Here is a 23902-nt window from a genome sequence, read left to right as displayed (position 1 = left end):
GCTTCCGATGCTTTTTTTTCTTGCAGCCAAAAAATGTTCAGCAGCATGAGAAAATTCAGAAAGCAAGCACAGAAGGAGTTGCTATCCAGGGTCAGCAGGGAACTAGGCTTTTGCCAGAGCAGCTCATCAGAGAAGCCTTTATCCTCAGTGACCTCTTTGATATTGGAGAGCTGGCAGCTGTTGAGCTCCTTCTAGCTGGTAAGAAGGGAAAATACTTAAGATCTGGAGAAATACTGCTTAAATAGGGCCTTCTTATTTAAGTGTACGTTTGAGGTGAATGCATGATACAGTGAAGGCCTTAGCTTCCTATCACAGAATGTTCTTAAAAAGAAATTCTCATTGTAATGTCATATGGTAGCAGTGTTCTAAACCCTAATGTTTGTATGCTCAGCTATTGCAAAGGGGGGGTATATTCTGAGGAGGTTTTATGATTTACTTTCTGTGTCATTGAATTTAAACATAATTAAAACATGATTGAGAATTTTCCCATAAAACAGTGTAATAGATTCTTCAAATTATGTGTTAGTTATACATTGCTGTAGGACTCTGTAATCTAATAACTGATTAGTAAGAGAAGTATTTTGGAGAGTGACATATTCTTTGTGTAGAAGATTGATTTTAGAATTGTTAAGTTAAAATTGTTAGTTGTTATTACTAGCTACTGTCCATTAACTTGAAAAATTCATTGAAGAAGTAGATTGCAAGTTTGTCACCTTTGGAAAGCCATCTTCAAATCAGGCTCACTTTCTATTTTGAACTTGAATTTTCAATGAGTTTCAGATAGAAAATTTAATTTTGAATAAAAGATATTTCTATGATAATCATCTCAAATTGATTATTAAGATGGGTACATATGAGTGGCAAATACTATTTGGACTAGAATATTTATGGACTAACACTTAAAAAAATTTTTTTTGGTATATTTTAATAGTTGAATATTAATTTTACCAATAGCACCCAAAATATCTGGGATTTCTTTTAAGTGTCTGAAAGAAATCAGAGTGGTAGTGAATAAGCACAGTTACTTTGAATGCGATATTTGTATTTCAATTAGAAATACAAATATATAGAGTTGTTATCAAGGCATGTGTGTTCAACTTTCTTTGGCTATTTCTGTGCATTTTCATTCACTAGGAGAGCACCAGCAGCCTCACTTTCCGGGCCTTACAAGAGGCCTCGTGGCGGTTCTGTTGTACTGGGATGGGAAAAGATGCATTGCCAATTCACTGCGAACCCTCATCCAGTCACGCCAAGGCAAGACGTGGACATTGGAACTCAGGTCTGTATCTGGGCAATAAGCTGATCAAAACTCTTTGTTTTGAGTGCTTTTAGAACTAATTAGACTGAAGGGAATATGTATAGTCACTTATTTGCTTTTTTCTTGTAACCTGATGCAGCTGCTTTGATGTTTGTTTCTTAAGCATAATCATTTTTTGCACATATTTTTGTTGGATTATAGGGATATCTATTTTACTTTCAGTTCTTTTATGCTACTTCACCTTTTGGCAGTATTTTATTTCAGAAGCTGTTCCAGTCATTGTTGCTCTTACTTGTGGTCATTGCTCAGTATTTGAGGACACTGCTGTGTTCTGAGTTTGTGTACTGTAAAAGGGAATTGTGATCCTGGCTTTACTTAAAGGGAATGTACTATCTACTGGTGAACATTATATGCTAATATTTTTTGCCTTGTAAAAGAAAGCAGTGCACACTGCTTCCAAGTTGGCTAGAGAAAGATGAAAAAATGTTTTCTAGTGTAAATATAAATTCTGAGTGCAGTATCTGGACAATTGCATTTACTAGTAAGAAACAGCCTGTGAGCTTGTGAGTTATGCGCACCTTGTATATAATACTTTTTCCTTTGAATAGAAATCTTAATTAGCTGATCCCTGTTGTATTCTCATATTCCATGTTATTGAACCTACAACTACCTGAAGACTCTGTATCCCTTCAGTGTAATGTTTTGAGGGCACTCCTTACTGATTAGTGATGCACCTTTAGTTGCTCTCTGAATATAATTTATTTGTATGTTTTTTTGTAATCAAATACATTTTATGGGATTCAGTATTTTAGACATGTTTGTGACTGGAAAACTATGATTGTTAAATTTATATTCTTTCTGTTACAGTCAAGAGTTAATTTCCATGACAACACGCTTTACAGATGACCTAATGGAGCAGGGTTTGACTCAGAAGATCCTCACACTTGTGTCTCACATTGATTTGAACAATGAATTTGATAAACTCCAGAGAGAGCGAGGATTGGGCAGTGAGAAACATCGCAAAGAGGTAAAATTCACTGCGCATGGATATTCTTCTGTGTTATTCAACACATTAGGATAGAGGTAGACTGCCAGGAGTCCTTTACCTTTCCACAAAGTCTGCTGCTGTCTGAGAACACAGGTACTGCTCCACAGCTTGTACAATACCAGTGTGGGATTCACATTGCTTCCTGCATTTTTATTTTGCTGTTGCTCCCAGGCTCTAGGGCATGTCTTATTTTTAGTGAAGAGTTGTAACAGTAAAAATCTAAGCCTAATATTTACACTGTGTGTAAATTTCTTCTTTTTAATTCTGAAGTCTCTATCTTAAATTATCAGCACTACCATTATCTGCTCTGTTGACGTATGAAAAGTGAAGTAATTCACAAATTATTAAAACCAAGTTGAGTCAGGTGAATAATTCTCTTAATAACCCAGTTGTGTTAATGTGAACGAAAGCATTTCTAATAGTCAAGTGAAAATTGCTTGAAAATACATTGTCATCTTTGTACTTCTTGGACTTAATTGACACTGTGACTAACTGCAGCATAATTTTGCTAGCAGGAAGATTTTAAACAGTATTGTTTTAATTTTTTATCTCCTTTCTAATGAGTGATCTGCCTAAAAATCATTCTGTGTAATAATAAATCAATTTACTTTCCACTGGATAAAGAACTAGCCTTACACTTTTACTATGAATCTAGAAACTGTGGAAAGAGTATCTTTCTAATTTATCTTAGATTACCCTAATTTACCTTAGTTTCACCGGAAGATTAATTTTTTGGGCAAAGGGAAGGTTGACGGTAACTGGGGTATCTGCCCGTGCAGTTGTGCAATTAGAGACAGGGAATATGCCTTCTGTGTGATACATTTACAGCTATGTAACTTCTATTTAGATTGATTTCTCTTGACCTCAGCAGGGATGCTGGTTTGTGTGTAGTCATATTCCCAGGTATCTACTCACACCTCTCATGAAATACATAGGAATATAAATGCAATTAACAAGCAGAAGTGTCCTTTTTTTGTTTAGCAAATAAACCCAGCATTTTCTGTAGCTGCTGTATTTAGAGTGATTTTTAGTTGAAGCCAGTCATCATGATTGACTGAGAAGAACAAATCAAGCATGTTACCAGAATAGGTATATTCACGAGGTTGGTTTTTATTGTTTGTTTGTTTGTCTTGTGAAGGTTTCTGATCTCATTAAAGAATGCCGACAGTCCTTGGCTGAAAGTCTCTTTGTCTGGACCTGTCAGTCACCCCTGAGTAAGGATGACACTCTAATCCTCATAAGTTACCTGGAGAAGGTAACGGTGGAAGCCGATGGCTCATTGGATGGCGTGAACTTGTCTCTTCTCATGGCTCTCCTTTACTGCTTTGATGTCAGCTTTCTGGAACAAGGGGCAGAGGATCGTGAAGGTAATGCTGGCGGCTTTCCCAGAGGTTACACTGTGCACATGGATAAATTGTTAAACGTTTAAGCAGTTTCATTATTGATCAGTAACAAATTAGCAGGATTTTGCATGTGTTTTTTCACATTTGTTTACCGAGTATTGGTTTTGTGTTTTTGTTGTTGAAGACTTGATGCACCGGCTCCCTCTGCTAGCAGAAAGGCAGTACATAGCAACGATCCACACTCGGCTTCAGGAGTGTCAGCCCTGGAAATTACCAGGCCTGCAAGCCACTGTTCGATTAGCCTGGGCACTGACATTGCGAGGAATATCCCAGTTCTCTGACGTGACAGGTAAAGTTCAGTTGCTGCACATTAGTGCTCAGAGGCTGCAAGTGGTGTAAGTCAAAGGATCTATTACCTTTCTGAAGTGTTGTTATTTACTTCCTTAAAACTTTTTCTATGGGAGTTTGGTGGTAGAGAATTGAATTGCTCTGAAATCTACACAGATGTAGAAGTATATTTACTAGACAATAATAGTGCCTCATTGAAGTGAAGGAGATTTTAACGTACTGGAAGATTCAAGGATTTCATTTTCAGCTTTAGTATCATTTAAATCTGCTTAAATCCAGAGTAGATTCTTGACTGTGTTTAAATATCTATAGATGTTAGACCTTAGCATCTTGAGATGATGAATCTATTCATAATTTTCTTTTTTCCAAACCTCACAAACCTTCTGTCTTTCTGCTACGTCACAATTGAGTCTAGTCCAAAATATCTAATAAAGAACATGCAAACATTATAATCAATTTTTAATTAAGGTTGGTTTGTGATTCTTGGTTGACTGCCTTAGATTTTTTAGGGTAAGTGGATATGCACTGTAATAGTTATTAAAACAAGAAGTTGAGGTCATCATCTGCCATTAATTTTTTTTCTGTCTTGTCCTTTGGAGTATAAAAAACAGAGTTGATAGAAATGTGGAAAAATGCATGTCAGCTGTGTATCCTGAAATATATTTGTTTGGTAGTAGGTTGTTATTTACTTCTTCCCCTCCCTTGAATTTTGTTGCCCAGCTCTAGCAGAATTCACTGAGGCAGACGAGGCAATGGCAGAGCTAGCGATTGCTGATTATGTTTTCTTGTTCCTGACTGAATCTGTTGTGGCGTCTGAAAATTTCTACCAGGAGGAATTTTACATTCGCAAAATCCATAACCTTGTCACGGACTTCCTTGCACTCATGCCAATGAAAGTAAGTTGTTTGTGTGAATAGCACTTACTGAGAAAGGTGGGCATCTCTTCTGTGTTTCTATTATTTGGACAAGGTAGCACAGAGATTCAGACGTGATGCTCAGCTTGAGGTCCTGTGCTTTAGAAAACCTCTTCGCTTGAAGCCATAATGTTTGGGGTTTGTTTTCCATACTGAAGTAACATGTGGTTTTTAAAACACTTCAGTGTAGTGAGATTTGCAACACAAGCTTTTATGGTGGTAGTAGTGTTTGTTTTACATAATTAAAATTTAAATGAATGCTGAAATTCCATTTCAGTTTGGGTTTGGTTTTTTTGGTTTTTTTCCTGCTTTGGCTCAGATTTTCAATTGGTTGTAGCTAATGCCTGGACATAAAGAGAGATGTTCATTACAAGCAGGATTTTGTAATACAGGATAGAAGGCAAAATCAGACCATTGACTTGCATTCTAGTTTGGTTTAAACCAGTACTAGTTGTTTCACAGGAAATTGTTATTAGGCAGTTGAGGTATAGCCAAGGCAACTTTTTGTCTTAACTGCTGATAGGTAGTGGTTAGCTAATGTCCTCAGCTGTTTCTACTGAATCTCAAATTTTAGTCTGTTTTGCAGGATCTTTGTTGCGCTTTGTGTATCTGTATAACCTTTGTTCAGTTTTACTTAAATCTCTAAGTCAGCATTTTAATTAATTCTTCTGCATAGTTTTTGCATTTATGCTGCTTGCCAATGATGATTTGAGTAAATCTTTTGTTGCCTCCATTATATTCATTCAGAACTTGATAATTTGCTTTAGTACTTCAAATAATGGGTTATTTAACTTATTAACAGTTTTTTTTCTTGTTCAGGTAGTATACAGATTTAGCTAGTTTGACCCTTTCCACAGTTACTTCTAGTTTTTAATAATTTTTTCTTGTTATTATTATTTTTAAACTATTTTTTCCCAATGAGACACAATTGTTTTGCTGCTCATTCAATTTTGCATATTGAGATGTATTATAGACCATGAACTAGTCTCTGTTGACTGTGAACTTGTTTTATTTTTTTTGTGTCATATTGGTTGCTTACTTCTGTTCCTTGTTCTTCAATGTCTCCTTAAATATTTAACAAAACTTTTAATCTCATGTCAGTTTGCTTTCTACAAACCTCTGTTGGGGTCTCATGTCAAAAGCTTTTTGAATTTAAAATTAAATGTCAGCTGTTTTTTGTTTAGTAATTAGCATTTTCAACACAAAGAAGTTTAGGATGCTGATTAAATGGCTACTTTTTCTTTAAAAATTGCTGCAGTTCTTGCTCTTCTCTTTTGTTTTTCCTGTGGTATTTATTGACATGTGATAATGCTTCTGGCTGAGACAGAGTAACTCCAAAGGTGCATCAGTTCAGTCCTTTTCAAGTCATAAGGTAGCTGCAAGTAGAAGTAGTCTTTAATGGTGAAGAAACGTGCAACCCACCGATCTATACTCAGGAATCTGTATTTTACATTCATGTTTGCATTTGTGTAACATGTTTCTTTTCACTCTTTGTGAATAATGGTCTAGCATCCTTTGAAACTAAGCTGTCTGGCTTGTAAATTAAAAAGAGGAAAAGGATCCATCTTTTGGAGCCAAACCAAAGTACCTGGTGCAGTCAGTTAGGAAAAACTCCCATGATGCAAGTTGAGGGCTTTTGCTATGTGCTGAGGGCTTTGGCAGAAAGTAAGTGATTGACTATAACTTTGAGTGCAAGCTCTTGGTGGGGAGAGAGGATTGAAGAAGATTGAATATTCTTGTCATGTTTGTGCAAGTACGGTTGCTTTCTTAGTTTTAAAAGGCCATGTAGACAATTGTGTTATTTCTGTTCTATTTCATTCTTAGCTAAATATAGACCACTGTTTCTTTTTCCACTTGATAAATCCTGCAGGTGAAGCAGCTGAGAAACCGTGCTGACGAAGATGCTCGCATGATCCACATGAGTATTCAGATGGGTAACGATCCACCTATTTCCCTTCGGAGAGATCTGGAGCATTTAATGCTTCTAGTAAGCCTTATTTTCTTGTAAATTACTGTGACAAATAATGATTGTGACTTTCATTTGTCATCTGAAACTTGTACCTGAATCATGCCATATGGTGCTGGATCTTTCCCTTTTGGGATGTTGTTTTTTTCCTTAAGTACAGACACTTTTCTATAATTTTTCATCTGAAGGAGTTAATTTACTGCCTTGGTTTCTGATGTTAATTTCATGGTTTTTATTATTTTTTAGTAAGCAAATACTTCATTGTTTCTTACATTTGAAGGTTTTAGAGGTTTTACCCCACTGTTGACAATTACTCTGATAAATAATTTAAATGCTTAAATAATTCTCATGTGTTGATATATTTGTAATGAGAGTTGGGGAAGACTGTTTTATATTTGCTGTAGAGTAGGCTCAGTAAGGTGACTCCATCAAGGCTGATGAAATTACAAATTCCCTTATTTCAGTAGAGTTCTGACCATAAGTATACATTTCAAATAATGATTTTCTGTCATATTTTTAATAAAATAAATAAAATCAAAATAAAATAAAATGGAAATAAAAAAACTTATATTTGTTTAAATATTAGCTATTAGAGTTACTTAACTGCACTTTCAGAAAAATCCATGTTGAAAACCAGATTTGCGTACTGAACTGAAGTGTTTTATATTTTCTGGTAATTTAAAAGCTTGTATTACTAGTCTTTTCCAAAGATACTCCTTTAGGTTATAGGACATTAGGAAAATTTGTAGTGAAATGCTTTCTTAGGCAGCTCAGATAGCTATAGTAAATTTAAATGAAGAAATACAAATTTGCTCTGAGAAATTTGTATGTTCAGATAGCAGATAAGGTTTCTAATTATGATGCCAACTAAACTGTAAAATTAATGTATAAAGGTTGGCATATGGTTGTTTAAGGAGAAATGCCTTTGGTTCTTTTAGCAATGATTTAATCCATAATAATTAAATAGAAAATTACTAAATTTTCACTGGTATGTGCATTTTGAATTTTCCTGGCTGTCACTAGTTCCAATACTGTTATTTAGAAGCTGTGATTTTCAGAAAGTTGCCTTTGCCTCTCAGATGTGTTTAGCTAATCTAGAAGCAGGCAGTGCTTATTTTTGAAGTAATTGTTTCTTTCTTCTTGGAGTTGATATTTTCCTAGCGTCTTCCTTTTTCTGACAGATCGCCGAGTTGTACAGGAAGGACCCCTTTAATCTGGAGCTTGCCCATGAGTACTGGTGTCCGTCGGAGCCCCTGCAGACATCCACCATCATGGGCTCCTACCTTGGAGTAGCGCACCAGCGACCCCCTCAGCGCCAGGTTATCTCAATTTTCTTGAGTACTCACTAGGAACTTAAAACCAAAGTAACAAAAAACCCTCAAGCAACAAATTTTTTGGTATCCTTATTACAGATAACCTCTAAGAAGACCTTACCTTTTCTCGATAACTGATTTGCATGTGTCCTACTCTGCATGGCATGGTTGTTGTTGCTTGCCCTAAAATGAGCTACTGCCAGCCATTCATGGTTGTCAATAAACTTAGCAAGAAAGAGTACTAACAAACCTCTGTGAAAATGTTGTTTAGGTTTGATTTGTTACAGTTGCTAAATGGATTCTGATAGTTCTCTTGTGTTTTTTGTCTGATGACTTCTATGTGCCTTTTTCATGTAACTGAAAAGTTAGATTCCTTAACAATAAAAAACCCAAAACTTAATTAACTGTAGTTGATAGTATTTTAGGGGTAAAAAGTCGTAAAATTACAGTTCATAAGAGACAGAACTTCAAATTAGAATGAAGACACAATCTAAGCAGATAAAGCAGACATTCCAAAACCTCTGGGCATCTGGAGTGCTGTCAGCCCTCAATGCTTCTTTAAGGGCTGTGCAGTGCTAGGCAAAACCTTGTACGAGACAAATGAGACACATCCCAAGACCCACCCAGAATACTGGCAACTTAAATTAGGGCCAGGTGCAAGCAAGCCTAATATGACCCTGAAAGAAACCCCTGTGTGTGTGAGTCACTGTTCAGGTGTATGACAAGCACACTGAATTCTTTTCTTAACTTGCACTGTGAGATGTGCTAATAATACTCCTGTGGAACATTTGGGAGCTGAAGTAAATTTTGTTACTAGAAATACAGAATTGCAGAGTTAGTATATTCTGCAGTCACATGAGTTATTTTGTTTAGTTCCCCTTTCAAACATGTCTGACTGAATAGGCCAGTCTACAAAGGAACTTGTCTACCCCACCCTCATTACATTACAGTTTGTTTCCTGACTTTTACTTCTTAATGTTTTCCTATAATACTCAGATTTTCCTTTTTTTTTTTTTTTTTTAAACACTGATCTTTATTTGTTCTAGGTTGTCTTGTCAAAGTTTGTTAGGCAAATGGGAGATCTACTTCCTTCCACAATTTACATCCCATACTTGAAAATGCTGCGGGGACTGGCTAGTGGGCCTCAGTGTGCTCATTACTGCTTTAGTTTGCTAAAAGTCAATGGCAGTAGTCATGGTAAGAGAAGTGACACTTCAGCTCTTTCTCAACTCCTTTTCTTTTGAAAAGTGCAAAGACTCATTTGACATGAATTGTGGTCTCATACTTTTAACATTTCATTATTGCTACAAAGGTGAAATTGGAAGTCTACTTGAAACTGTAATCTGAAAAAAAACCTGACAGATGAGGTAGTTAGATGTTTGAGCACTGTAGTGAGCAATTCACCCAGTGAAATAATGGTTTTTTTTAAAAACATCCCATGTCTTAGCACCATAAGAAATGCAGAATGTCAGTGTTGCTTATTATAAAACAAAAAATAAGTAATGTCTTAAAGTTGTCTGTATTTACAAAATATACGATGTAACTTTCCTGACCTAACTTTGTTCAGAAGCACTTTGTTCAGTTAGAATTTTTTGATACATGTAATACAGTAGCACTTTCTCAAAGTAAGAGATGCTGGTCAGTCCTGTGTTTTGCATTCATTTTGCATTGGTCAAATTACAAAAATCCCCCTACTTTGAAGATACAAAAAAATGCTGCAAAGATTCCAAATCATAAAACAGAAAACTTAGTTATACTAGTTCTTTGTATTAGCACCTTTCTGTCTCAAACCATAAACAAGCAAAAGTCCCCAAACGTAAGTGATTCATTTTGGATACAATAACTTTCCTTTGAACTTTACTTTTTCCTTTAGATAAGAAAGTTTTCCTTTTAGTTTTAGCTACCCTGTGGAAGAGTAGAAAGAAAATCTTGTCACCTGTTTGTCATTTTTCTAGCGGAAAACATCCAAGGAGCAGGTGGCAGTCCTGTCTCCTGGGAGCATTTCTTCCACTCCTTGATGCTTTATCATGAGCACTTAAGGAAAGACTTGCCAAGTGCAGACAGTGTCCAGTACCGTCACCTGCCTCTCCGAGGCATCACACAGAAAGAACAGGATGGATTAATTGCATTTTTACAGCTGACCACTGTTATAGTCAATTGGGTAAGTAGCCTTTATTTTGTTTTCTTTGTTAATACTTTTTTTTTAACTTGCAAATCATCATCATTCAGCTCTGAAGTTCTCCTTGACCAAAACAAATATATAAGGAAAATTTATCTAGCAGTTGTCATTTTATTAGTGAACTCCAAAAGTATGCGAAGCATCAGGAATAATTGTAATGACCAAACACTGAAGGTGTAGGTGAAGCAGAAAGAGATGATGCCTATTCCTGTGTTGTTGATATTGCTGGTTTTCTTGCTTCCTTGACTCTAGTGCTGGTAATGAAGATGTCTTTCAGAAGTGAGGTATATTCACAATAAATTACTATGGAGTAGGAAAGTTCTTTGTCTTTATTTATGAGTTTGAAAAAGCAAAAGTATTTGTTGAATTCAAAAGGAAGTGGTAGAAATTTGGCAAGGAATGTGATCAGCTGTGAAAGTTGCCTCCACGGTTATGATTTTAAGTGTCCCCAAACCAAGGGTGTAAAATGATTTTAATGAATTGTATGGAAGAGAATTCTGGGAGAATAAAATTGCAGTGCATCATTTTGTATTGTGAATTGTCTGTGTAATTCTGAATAGTGTAGAATGCTGCTCTTAAGTACCCACCAGATTTTGCAGCCTAGAAGTTTTGTAATATAGTGAGGTAGACTTGGTCTTGCTGAACACAAACACAAGACAGCAGTGCAACTAAATATATTTTTTAAAAATCATCTTTGGTGGAAATGATAATAGGATGATCCTGTTTGAGCTGTAGTGTCATTGGATATTTATGGAGAAAGGGAACTTTTTAATATTTTGTGTCATCATCAAATCATAATCTGGGATGAAGATAAATTTGTTCTAAGGATGCAAGGAATTACCATTTGATGAGGCTAGAGGCTTGATCCTGTCCAGTCGTTCATCTCAGAGTCTCTAGTGAGCTTACCTGAGTGATGACCCTGTTCTTAGACTAAAACAAATTGATACAAGTTCTTTGAAAACATCCAAATGAAGGGTGAGTTCATAGAAATATATAGAGATAGGAGTATATAGAATGTTTGTAATAGAAATACTAATAAAAGTCCCTCTACCCATGCTTGAAGAAGCTGCTAGAGTGTAAGTACTTGAAGACTAATTCCATGAATTGTCTAGTAAAAAAAAGCAGATTGTTATAAGAAGCCTGTATTATCCAAATAATTTTTCTGTGTGGATAGGCACAATTTTAGTACTTGTAAGTCTTTATACTCAGCTTTTTGTTTAATTAAAATGGTTGGCTTTGGAATTGTCTACTATTTTTTTGATACCTTGCGTTCTTTCAAGTACAAAGCAGAGTCTTTGGTGCTGAACCATGAATTAGAGTTTGTAAGGTATGAAAAACCTTCCAAGTAATAATCTGCAGTTCTGTTTTCTGTTCACTCTGTAGAGTGAGAATGCCCGCTTGGCTCTTTGTGAGCACCCTCAGTGGACACCAGTAGTGGTCATCCTGGGACTTCTACAGTGCAGCATTCCTCCTATTTTGAAAGCGGAGCTATTAGAAACCCTTACTGCTTTTGGAAGATCTCCTGAAATAGCTGCTTCACTCTGGCAATCCCTGGAATATACGCAGGTATTTTAGGATTTTCAGTGCTTAGAACTGTAGCAGCTGAGTTTGTTGAAATTGCCAGTAGTATATTTCAAATAGTACTGCATTTCCTCCTAAATTTTCTTTTTGCCATTGTTGAATATAATTTTTTTCACTCACTTAAGTTTTGAAACAATTTTGAAAATCACAGTATCGCCTCAAAGATACTGTCATTTTACATCAATACAGGTTATTTTGCTTATTTTACATCAATACAGGTTTCCTAAAGTCCTGTTTGAACTGTAATTGCTGCCTTATTTTTAGTTGCTAATAAGAGACCCTGACAATAATGACATCTCACCACCTTTGCTTCCTAATTTATGGTATTTCTTGATATATACTGTTGTAAGAGATAAGGAAGGAAATGTCATTCCTCTACCCAGTATAAGATAAAAGCCATTAATGTGAAAACGTAATGCAGATCTTGGCGAACGTAAAGCTGGAAGCATAAAACTGTCAAGCATAATTCAGCCTCTCAGACAGAAAAATCTTAGCTTTTTATCCTTTAAAAGGATTTAGAAAACCTCTTCTTAGATCTAAAATGTGATGAGTATCTTTTCTTTACTCCTGATAAAAATTATGGAGATGCACTTTGATTATGTGAAATGTGTTGGTCTGTTTTCATTTCTCTTTCTGTTTTGAAGATATTACAAACGGTGAGAAGTCCAGGCCAGAGACAAGCAATTGGTATTGAGGTAAGAGAGTCTCTGTACTTTGGCAGCCTCTCTGATCATCTGCATATGCATTTGGGAAGCACTTGCAGAGGCTGCCTCTCCTTCAACCGTGGGAAACTTTTCTAATAAGCGCTGTTGTTTCACTGCTTTCGCTGTTGTTTCTTTGCTTTAGTAATGTACTTTCAAGCCTGCTTGTAATTTCTGGAAAATTTTACCCATTTTTGCATCTAGTTCAGCTTCATACTAGTAACAGAACAGCATCTAAATCCTCGAATTCCTCATGAGCACTTCTTACTAACTTTTTCCTAAATTGGACTCACTTTGGTTACATCTTGGTATAGCTCACTTGGCATCTAACAACAGCGGTAAATAAAAACAAAGTGGGTGAATGTTGAGGCATATCTTCTAGCAGCTCAGAAAGGAATGAATGTGTGTTGCTGAACTGGAATAACAGTGCTGATGCTTTGCTGCTTTTGCTCTGTTTGTGTTGTACTGTAGACAGAAATGCTGCTAAGTTGATTCACAGTGAAGTAATCCACAGGTGATGCTATTACATTATTTCTCACATGCTTTTTCCTCCCCAAAAATTTGTGATTCGTCTCCTCTTTTTGCTGCCGTCCTGGGAAGGTTGAATTGAATGAGATAGAGTCCCGATATGAGGAATATCCTTTAACTCGCGCCTTCTGTCGACTCATCAGCACACTGGTGGAGAGTTCATTCCCAGCTAACCTGGGAGCAGGTCTCCGTCCTCCAGGCTTTGATCCCTATCTCCAGTTCCTCAGGGATTCTGTGTTTCTCCGATTCCGCACCAGAGCTTACCGGAGAGCTGCTGAAAAAGTAAGTTTTGTTTGAAAATATTTATTTTCTTAGGATATAGTTGTTGATGTGGCTTAGATCTGTTTGAGAAAACTGTGCTAAAGTAACCTGGAGCATTTGATAGTGTTTTGATTCTGCAAACAGGTGATATTTCAACTCACGAGTCAGGATATACTTCAAAGGAGTCTTTGTATCTTTTAAAAAAGAAGTTCGTATTCCTAAATTTCAATTTGCTGTGCAGGATTCTGCAAGTCTACTACATGGCTAATGATTTCTGAACATGACACGCCCAAACCCACAAGTCACATTTGTCCTTTTCTCAATATTACCTCAGAAAATATTTCTGACTTGCTGAACCAAGGAATTTGGCTTTGGTTCTGGATGAAATACTTCTGGATGGAGGCACATGCTAAACTGCATCCTGGAAGCTGGCTATTCTTGATCTATTCTGATCTGTGTACCTAATAAAAACTATTTATTGCTTATCCTCATAAGCAATAAATCCAATAATACAATATCCTAATATGTATATTGTATAATAGAGCTTAAAGCAGGTAATAAATCTGTTTCAGTGTTCCCCTTTCACTTCAGAGAGAAAGCTTGGGCTTTCAAATGATTTGACATGGTGAAGTATAGTGTTGTTGGCATGACTATCTAATTTTGAAATGCTAGCCATGATTCTGATCCAGTACACCACTGCACTGTGTTTTGTGTTCTTTGTTATCTTGGCTTTGTTGCTTCAGTGTCAGCCTTAATCTGTGTATTATTTGTTTTTTCATTATCTGCAGTGGGAAGTAGCTGAGGTAGTTCTGGAAGTGTTTTACAAATTATTGCGGGACTACGAACCTCAACTTGAAGACTTTGTGGACCAATATGTGGAGTTACAAGGTTAACTTGTCCATTTGTTCACTGACAAACAGAATCGTAGCTTGTTTTGCTCTGTTTCCTCTATCTTGGGATCTTGTGTAATATTGCAAATAAGCTGGTGGAAAGCTAGACCAAGACTTTAAAATGGGAAGATGTTAAAAATTCCCAAGTAGTATTGAGATCTGCATTGCTGACTCAATAGGTCTTAATGTGCACTATTTTCTACTTCTCTGTCTCTGCTGGGAGGGTAACTTCTGTCTCTTTCTCATTTGATTGAAGAGCAACATTTGACACTTGAACAGCACCTCAGTTTTGGCTTGTTCCTCTGGACTTGTTTGGTCTAGATCTAAATCACCACTATTTGTAGGGTTAATTTGAAGGCGTCATTGTGTTTGAGATTACCTTTAGTATTAGTAATATTGATATATGAATTATTGAAAGCAGATTGTAGCGGTGGAATTGTGACCTGAAGTCATTTGATTCTGAGCAATTTCTTTAAAAGGCTAAAGTATATTACACTTGCCTCATTATAGGAAACCTAGGGCTTATTTGGGCTCTAAATTTTTTTTTCTTGAAACAGAGTTTCTTATAATGAATTCCATCCTGATGCCTGTGGATTTTTTTCTTGTAGCGGTGCTGTGAAAATCACTTTTTAATTGGAAACAACTTTAGAGTTGGAAGGCCTGTGTGCCTCAGACTTTGACAAAGAGTACTTGGCAGCGTAACTAGCTCTGAAAACTTGTTGGCTTGTTCCTGTCCTCAGCTAATCCTTCACCTTGTATGATTATTTGTGGGTTCCACGATACGTTGGAGAAGTGGGTTAATCTAGTTTTGAGTAGGTGCATTTTTCAAACAGATTCAGTGTGTGGGTCCACAGTGGCCTGTCTTCTCTGTTGGTGTGTGGTGGAGTGGCACACATGGAATGAATGGAAGAAAGGCATTTTTAAAGCTGGTGCCTAAAGAAAACCCTTGTACTCTTGTTCTCACTTGTGTGTTAGAAAAGATTCTTACTGATTTCATGCTGCTTTTATCTACCACAGTTAATGATGAGCCTAGATAAATTGGAAGCATTAGTCTTCTCCTTTTATTTCCTATCCTGAAGGTCTTTGGATTTTGGGCTAGTTAGTTTCAATTTTGCATACATTATTACAACAGCTGTAGGAATTTATTGTGGACATTCTCTTTGACTTCTGGAAATACTTTTTCCCTCATTCAGGGTCTTCATGCAGGTTGGGGGCGGGGAGGAACGACATAAACTTTTTCCAGTTTCTTTTTTGTAAGATCTTTTTTGGGGTTAAATTTGAAATTGTGCTATTAGATACTGGAAAGTAATGGTAATTGCCTTTACAGCTATTCCCAAACTTTTAAAATTTCCTCAATGGCTTCTATACAAAGAAAATCCCTGAAGACTTTGTACAAAGGATTTGCTTAGAACCGTGGGGGCTGTTATGTTTTGTATCTTATGCTAGCTTGATTAATAGAAGGGGTTTTTATTAGAGGTTATATATTTTTTTTTACCCTTCTGTCTATTTTTTTACCTCCTTCTGTCTTTAGGAGAAGAAATAATAGCATATAAACCACCTGGATTCAATTTGATGTATCATCTGTTGAATGAGTCCCCAATGCTGGAACTTTGCCTTAGTTTGCTAGAAGAAGGGGTTAAGCAGCTTGATACTTATGCTCCATTTCCTGGTATGTGCCTAGAATTCACTTTTCATGTGAAGTTAAAATGTATAGTAATTAGGATTTAGAGCTAGCATTGCTTATCTGTAACTTATATCTCTTGCATATAAAAAATGTATTTTGGGAAAGTTTTCCTACTGGTAAACAACTGACAGCTTATTTTTTTTTTCTTGGTGCAAGGCTTGATGAATGACATTTATGAATGTAGTCTATTTAGCTTCTCCTTTGTATTTCTCATGTTGTTTGTGCACTGCAGGGAAGAAGCATTTAGAGAAAGCTGTACAGTATTGCCTTGCACTTCTAAACCTAACCCTACAGAAGGAGAATATTTTTATGGATCTGTTGCGGGAGAGCCACCTTTCCCTTATTGTCACACCACTGGAGCAGCTGCTTCAAGGAATCAATCCTCGCACTAAAAAGGCTGATCATGTGGTGAATATTGCTAGGTATGTGCAAAGTAGGAGGAGTTTTGGAGGAGGAGTTTTGGAGGCACAGAAGTGTTTGGATCCTGGATCCTTTCATTGGTTTCACTAGCCAGTGCTCCTCTTCACACAGAGCATCTCATTAATTTTTGGTTTTTTTGGTGAGGGGAGATGTCTTCACAGGTGGTATGATCTGTGATTGTCTAGTGCAAGACTGGGTTCTGTATTTATAGTTTTTCTTTCTGAATTCCCCCCCTCTCATGATTTCTTTGTCTACCTTATGTTCTATGATTCCCTTGCATATAATTTCATTTTGCCCCATACTTTGGTTGTCACAGAGTGGGAAAGTTCAATGAATTTGGTTGTGGGCCTTGTTTTACAATATTGTCCATTATTTACTGTATTAAATGCCTGCAAGCAGTTGTTTTAACTTCTGCAGCAGTTTTAATGTAGATATTGGATAAAAAGAATGATAAAAATTCCAGGAAAGGTTATTATCCCTACTCAACCTACTCATCTCTCCCAATGGAGGAGCATTCAGTGTTTCATACAGAGAGAAATTTTGTTTGAAGCTTTAATGTTATCTCGTGTAATTTGCTTTGTAAATGTTTCAGTTCTAAATGTTGTTTAATTTCTTAACCATCTTTAAAAAGTTAAATTCTCAACAATTTCATTGCCATAATCTTGTGTCTTTGAAGGTATCTTTACCATGGAAACAGCAATCCTGAACTAGCTTTTGAAAGTGCTAAGATTTTGTGCTGTATTTCTGATAATTCCAACATCCAGATAAAACTAGTTGGTGATTTCACGCATGATCAGGTAAGTATCTGTTTCTTTGAATCTGGAAAGAGAAACTGATGGAGAAATACTGGGGCTTCATAATGTCTTTTTAAAGGATAGATTTCTAGGTCAACTGCATTAAAACTATATTTTGTTTTATATCTACCCACATATAAAACATCTTTAACTGTGGCATTGGGAAAACAATTACTTCAGTAATTAAAAAAAAACAAAATCATGAATGTTTTCAAGAAGAAAAAGGGCAGTATTCTTTCAGATAGGGAGATCTTTTTGTGACTTCAGTCTGTGAGAATAATTTAGCATATGTAACAACAGTAGGTTTTTTTTTTCATGTTCACTGGCTAATTGCTAACCTGTTCTTAGAATGGCTTGTGAGTCTTAACTCTTGATTATTAAATAGGTTATATAATTTTTGTCTAAAAGTTCTGTCAACTTACATGAAGGGAATTATGAAAAGTATTTGGTTTAGTACTCCTAAAATTGTCTTCATTTCCATCCTTCCATTGTTGCATACAGAGTGTTAGCCAGAAGCTGATGGCTGGATTTGTGGAATGTTTAGACAATGAAGATGCAGAAGAATTAATTAATCCAGATGAGGGTATGTAAAAGCCTTCTTAAAATGGCTTAAACAGTTGTCTTTTCCATGGAATGAAATTAATGAAAGAAGTGTAAAAAGTGTTCTTAAGTCAGGAAACAATCTTCTTCTCTTTTCTGTGGAATTGGACCTTTAACAGAATGAAAAATACCTGTATTTGGTAAAGTATGTCCACTCTATGATGAGCCAACTCCAAACTGAGTCTGTTTTCAGAAGACAAGTATTTAACATTGCTTTGGATATATTATTTACAGCTATATTAACAGTAATTTGCAATTTTGTTCTTGTATGTTTTTGCAGTAATGTAAGTCCATCCCTCAACATTCTTGTATTTAACTTGAAGACACAAAGATTATTCTATTAGATGGATTTTTTACTTCATTAGTCACCATATCTGCTTTTTCTCCTCTTCTTTTTCTAATCAAGAGCTGGAGCCAGAGAAGAAACGGGCACAAATCCATCATGAAACCAGGATCCATATTCTGAATCTCCTTATCACCTCTCTTGAGTGCAGTCCTCCCAGCCTAGCTCTGTATCTCTTGGGATTTGAACTAAAGAAACCTGTCAGCACCACAAATTTGCAAGATCCAGGTATGAAGAGGAGAGGTTGATCTGCCATTTAATCAGTTCTGTTAACAACACTGAGAATATTTATTGGGAAATTCATGGGGAAAAGCAGTTCCTCTTCAATTTAAGAATAAAACAGTGGGCCTTGTTCAAGTCCTCAAAAGCTACATGAAAAGATGTATTAATACTCAAATGCAGCATTTAAACAACTTGAGGATTTGAGTCTTTGTTTAAGTTGGATTTTGGAACAGACTTGAAATTAGGATTGTGGGGGGAAAATTATAATTTAGAAGGGAAACATTAATGTATTTATTATTTAATACAGTGTAGTTGTGTCTCTAGTAGAAGGAAGTTGATTTGATGATCCAAGTTGTACCTACATATGACAACATGTGAACCTACAAAAGAGACTGTTGTTTTTAATTGGTTCTACTTCTTGGCTATTGTTCTGTCCTTCCTCAAGCTCCTGTTTAAAATTATTTATAGGAAAGAAAACCAATTTTGTTTTTTAATGTTGTAGAAGAAAACCTTTTAGAACATACGGAATTTCATTCTAGTGATAGGAATATATAAATATATTAATTATATATATATATATATATAGCAATGCAAACTTCAGAAATATTGCTCCTGCTGTTTTCAAGTTGGATTGGTGCGAGTAATAGTGTCTTGATTCTCTAATGTATCTTGTTTGCCTCCTCAGTTTCTAACTGGTATTTTACAAAACAGACTGAGCAAGTCCAGCAGGGATGATCAGGAAGCTGGACTACTCAGCCTGTGAGGAGAAGCTGAGGGAAGTCTGGAAAAGAGAAGGGCTTTGAGGGAGCCTATAGAAATCTTTGAACACCTGCAAAGACGTAAATGACAGAACAAAACCAAACTCTTCAGGGGAGTGTGGCAGGAAGATGAGAGGCAGTCGGCATAAAATGAAATAAGAGAGGCTCAATTTGGATATAGTAGGAATTTTTCCACCAGAAGACAGTTAAGCAGGTTGGCTGTAGAGGTCATGCAAACTTCATGTTTGGAGGTTTTCAAGGCCCAACTATCTAAAGCCATGAGCAATGGTTTGATATCATAGCTAGCTGTAGTTTGGTGTTGAGATGTCATGGTGTCCCTTCTGAAATACAATGTTATTTCTCAACTGTTTTAAAGGATGTTTTATATAAACAAGTTTGAACAACATCCAATAATTTGATTTTAGTTTTTTGGGAAGAATATTTCTCATTATCTTCAGGTTTGTATTGGATGCTCTGGACCAGCAATTTTTTGTTCTTCATAGTTCTAAATGAAATGTAGATGGGACCTGAGTTTTATTTCTTCAGATATTGTGAAATATGTGTAGTTACACAATACAGGTAACTGATCTGCACCTACACAATTTTACAGGGTATCTATCATACATTAGGTCAGTGATGAGGAAATCTGTCTGAAGGGTGTGAGAGACCTTGCCCACGTCTTTAAATTTTCTTGTTAATAACGTGAAGAAATAATGACCGTAAGACATTTACCTCAAGATAATAATTTCCTGCTAAAGCATAAATTATACATGTTCAAACAGAGATGATTTCCCATGTAAGAACTCTGATTATTGATGCTTTTGCTGTTTCAGGACCTCTTTCTGGGTTGATTAAAGAATTAATTGGCTAAAGGAAGAATGCAAAAAGACAGAATTTTGACTTCAGTATTGAAATCTATTCCCTATTCCCTGTGGTTGCAGTGTCAGGTGCCTTTAGGAGAATTAGCCATATAATGGCTGTATTTGTAAAATAAGACAGGAATTTTTTAAAAGCTGTTCTTTGAAATTGTCAAATGGCTATTGGTTTAAAAGTGTAAAACAATAATTCCAGTTGATACACTAGCATCTCATAAGCCTACAGACTAACTATAAATATTTTCATTAGGTTTTTACTGAAACCTGGTTCCTTCTTTGATTTTAAGTAATGGTGATAAAACTTTGCCAGAAGTTTTTGCTGCAGCTCTGGGGAGCAGTATAGTGTAGCACAGGGTATCTGAACAATTTAGGTTCTGTATCTCTGTGTACTTGACCTATATTGGCTATGGAGGAAAGTAAGATCAAGAATGTCAAGTTATTTTTCTCTGTTCAGGAGTCTTGGGTTGCCCACGGACTTGTCTTCATGCTATTTTGAACATACTGGAGAAGGGTACTGAAACAAGGAGTGGGCCTACAGCAGTTCGGGAATCTCCCCATCTTGCAGAACTCTGTTACCAGGTATTCAGCATGTTTTCTGTTGGCATATACTGCAAGTAGACTCTAAATAAAATTGGCTACTTCTTGGTTGGTGAACACAGATGGTTGATGACTGATAAAAGTTTCATTTTTAAAATGAGTATGTCAGGTTCTCTACTGAACTTTCTATTTTACCTTTATCTGTTTAAAAAATATCTTACAGCATCACAGAACTCAAAGGATCTGCACCCATGTCAGAAACTTGGAATTAGGATATACTTATAACATATAGGTTATATATATAACCATATACTTATAGGTAAAGTGTTAAAAGTATATCCTAATATAATAATACAGCCTAAATATTTTTGGCCAGTCTCCAAGTCCATTGTGACATGTGCCAATTTAAATTTTTTTTTTACATTTTGGAAGTGTAGTATGATAGCAAATAACATAAAATTCCAACTAAGCCAGTGAAATTCTCTGCTTTATTCTGTAGCTGTGAGAGAATGTACATATGTGTGGCTGAGAGGATCAGGTGGGGGAGACAGCTGAGTTAGACAGATGTGTGAGATAGGTGATGCTTGCACACTTGTATCATGTTGAAAATCCATGGACTCTAGAAAGGATTTTAAGCATTATTAAAAGCAAAATACAATTTTGTAGAAGCAGGGAAAATTTATTACATTTCCTGTCTTGGTGGACATGCAGATAGAAAAGGACTCATTTTTAAGTGAGCTGAACAAACAGGCTTGTCTATTGTCCTGTATTGTTGTGAACAAACAGCTGTTGTGGTCATCCACATGCTGGTAGTCCTTTAAGATCATAATTCAACATCTGTTACAAATAATATGTTCAACTTTGAAGAAAGCTGATGGAAAATTTACTGTAAATATTGGTAATATTGTTTGAGCAGTAGAACAGTATTATGCTTCTTTTGATTTGGTGGCTGGTTTGTTTTAAAATAAATTCCATACATTGATAGCTACTGTTTTTGATTGTCAGGTGATCTATCAGTTGTGTGCATGCTCTGACACTTCAGGACCAACTATGAGATATCTGAGGACCAGTCAGGATTTCTTATTCACTCAGCTGCAGTACTTGCCATTTTCTATCAAAGGTAATTTTAATGCTATGATAAGATTGTGCCTGCTTAAAATTCAGTGCATTTTTTGACTCCTTAGGAGTGAAAGAAGACACATAGGTAGCATTATTAAACTGAATTTATTGCAGGCTCTGCTCATCACTTAATTTAAGTTCAGCAAAAATTGAACTCTCCCTACTTAAGAAGTTCAGATTATTAGTGCTGAACTTCTGAAAAAGAATGTTAGCTTTGGAATGCACCAAGTCTCCAGAACCACATCGTAATCTTTATTGCAATTATCATTGTAGTTTGTTAGATCATGCTACAGAAAAAAAATATTGAAAAGTAAGACTGTTGTAAAGAACCAAGGGAATATAAGGCTGATGGTTGTAACTGTGTAACACTTATCTGTAACCTGTGTTGCCCCTTTCTTTGAATGAAGTACTTTTAACCTAGTGGGTATGTTTTATATTTCAAAAGAAGATTTCTCAGGTGTCTTAAATGGAATAAATGTACTTTATCAGATGCTTGACCGTCAGTCTTTTGTTCAATGACAGTAAACTTAGCATTCAAGTACATCTATCCAGCATGTATAAAGTGCTTTAGATGATTCTTATGTAACTTAGGAATCTAAATTAGATGAATATAGGAAGATTCTAGGAGACTTGTGTTCCAGTCTCACCAATTTTGATTAAAGCTACAGTTCACTTGGGTAAATGCCTTGTTTTCACTGAAATTGTAACTGACCCTATTGGCTCATGGGGCACTGCATTCTTCACAATTACTGTTCTAACAGTTGGTTGGATCCAGTTTTGTTGTGTATGTGTATATTCTTATTGCATATATGTGTGTGATTTGTTTTCAAAATAACCACATGTTCATTTATTGGCTTTTGTCAGATCTCTGTCTTTTTCTCTTGTAAGCAAATAATAACAAATGACATCTAAAAGCTTTCTCAAATGAAAAATACTTTCCTTGGACTAAGTAATATTATTTATGCTCAGTTTTATAATTGTTGCCTTATCCCTGTCCAGAGCACGAGATTTCAACACTCAACCAAATGTCTTGGCTAATGAAGACTGCAGCTATCGAAATGAGAGTGACGTCTCTGAACCGCCAGCGCTCCCACACCCAGAGGCTGCTGCATCTGCTGCTCGATGACATGCCTGTGAAACCATACCTGGGTAAGAGGAACTTATGGTGAGGCTAAATAGGCTGGAATAAATGGAGAATGGGAGACTTCATTTGAATTCTTTTCTTCATAAGCTTGTGGCAGTTCATTTGTGGTATGAGAAGAAAGATGATGGTGGCTGTAGACTCCAAAGTGAAAGAAATCAGGGCATTGTTTTGTTCATTGCTGATAGAAAAATTAAAAACCATTTGTGAGGTAGGAGGGGGGGAATATTAAAAAAATTAAACTTATGGAATAATTTGTTTTGAGTTGCCATTCAGAATCATTATAAAATAGAGACAGTGGAGGGTCTTCCATGGTGAACAGTTTAAGACAAAGTTTCTCAGTCTTAATGTCTGTCACAAGCTGTCAGCTCTCTCGCAGAAGACAGGAGATACACATCAATTTTGCTTTTAACATTATAACATCACAAAAGTGATATTTCATCCCAATGTGGTGTAAAATTCAATGTTAAATAAAAAGGCAAGATTTCAGAGTTTTAGAACAGGGTAGAAGTAAATTAGGAAAAATAAAACCAGATGGCAATAAAACTCTACAAAAAGAAAGTAGAATAAATGGAAGGTGTTTTAACAGGCTACTGCAGTATGGTGTATTCCCTTTTATCAGCCTAAACACACACTTCATCCTTGTGAGGAGCTGAGTATGGGAAATTGTGTTCAGATATGCTACTCATTTTATGATATCTATGCAACTGCATTATTCATAATGGAAAGTGGGATGTCTATTTAAGCATTTCTAGTATTTTCTGATCTGTATATAATAATGGGATAGCTTTTGTCAGATAAGTGTTTTTTTCATTTGATTAAGAGTTCAAGGATATATTGTATTAGAAGACTTGCTTGTGAAAGGTTTATCGGTTTATCACTGTGCTCTGTCTTTCACTGTTAATAAAGTAGGTAATATTTTACACTTAGATTTTTGTTTTTTATAATTTATTTAGTATGTTTTATTACCTTCAGCTGATGGTGAAGGAGGAATGGAAGATGAAAGTCGATCAGTAAGTGGATTTCTCCACTTTGACACTGCTTCCAAAGGTAACTCTTATGACTGTTGATTATTTATC

General features: G+C 35.9%; 1 protein-coding gene across 2 annotated transcripts in view; it reads left to right on the top strand.

Annotated features, from left to right (window-relative positions):
• The window catches only part of NUP205 (nucleoporin 205), a 45993-nt gene that overhangs the window by 4325 nt on the left and 17766 nt on the right, over window positions 1-23902 (top strand). For both annotated transcript variants that reach the window (XM_038154895.1, XM_038154896.1), the window contains exons 3-25: window positions 27-198; window positions 1135-1279; window positions 2126-2285; window positions 3445-3673; window positions 3834-3998; window positions 4718-4893; window positions 6782-6898; window positions 8059-8196; window positions 9237-9387; window positions 10146-10351; window positions 11753-11935; window positions 12595-12645; window positions 13252-13461; window positions 14229-14328; window positions 15862-15999; window positions 16247-16436; window positions 17111-17231; window positions 17730-17811; window positions 18235-18399; window positions 20481-20605; window positions 21569-21683; window positions 22682-22831; window positions 23799-23873. In XM_038154895.1, the coding sequence (XP_038010823.1) occupies window positions 27-198; window positions 1135-1279; window positions 2126-2285; window positions 3445-3673; window positions 3834-3998; window positions 4718-4893; window positions 6782-6898; window positions 8059-8196; window positions 9237-9387; window positions 10146-10351; window positions 11753-11935; window positions 12595-12645; window positions 13252-13461; window positions 14229-14328; window positions 15862-15999; window positions 16247-16436; window positions 17111-17231; window positions 17730-17811; window positions 18235-18399; window positions 20481-20605; window positions 21569-21683; window positions 22682-22831; window positions 23799-23873 (3364 nt within the window). The remainder of the gene's footprint in view (window positions 1-26; window positions 199-1134; window positions 1280-2125; window positions 2286-3444; window positions 3674-3833; window positions 3999-4717; window positions 4894-6781; window positions 6899-8058; window positions 8197-9236; window positions 9388-10145; window positions 10352-11752; window positions 11936-12594; window positions 12646-13251; window positions 13462-14228; window positions 14329-15861; window positions 16000-16246; window positions 16437-17110; window positions 17232-17729; window positions 17812-18234; window positions 18400-20480; window positions 20606-21568; window positions 21684-22681; window positions 22832-23798; window positions 23874-23902) is intronic.

The sequence above is a fragment of the Motacilla alba genome, chromosome 1A, assembly GCF_015832195.1.
Source record: "Motacilla alba alba isolate MOTALB_02 chromosome 1A, Motacilla_alba_V1.0_pri, whole genome shotgun sequence".
Classification (NCBI taxonomy): Eukaryota; Metazoa; Chordata; class Aves; order Passeriformes; family Motacillidae; genus Motacilla; species Motacilla alba.
The sequence above is the reverse complement of the archived record's forward strand: the minus strand, read 5'-3'. Positions and strand labels throughout refer to the sequence as shown.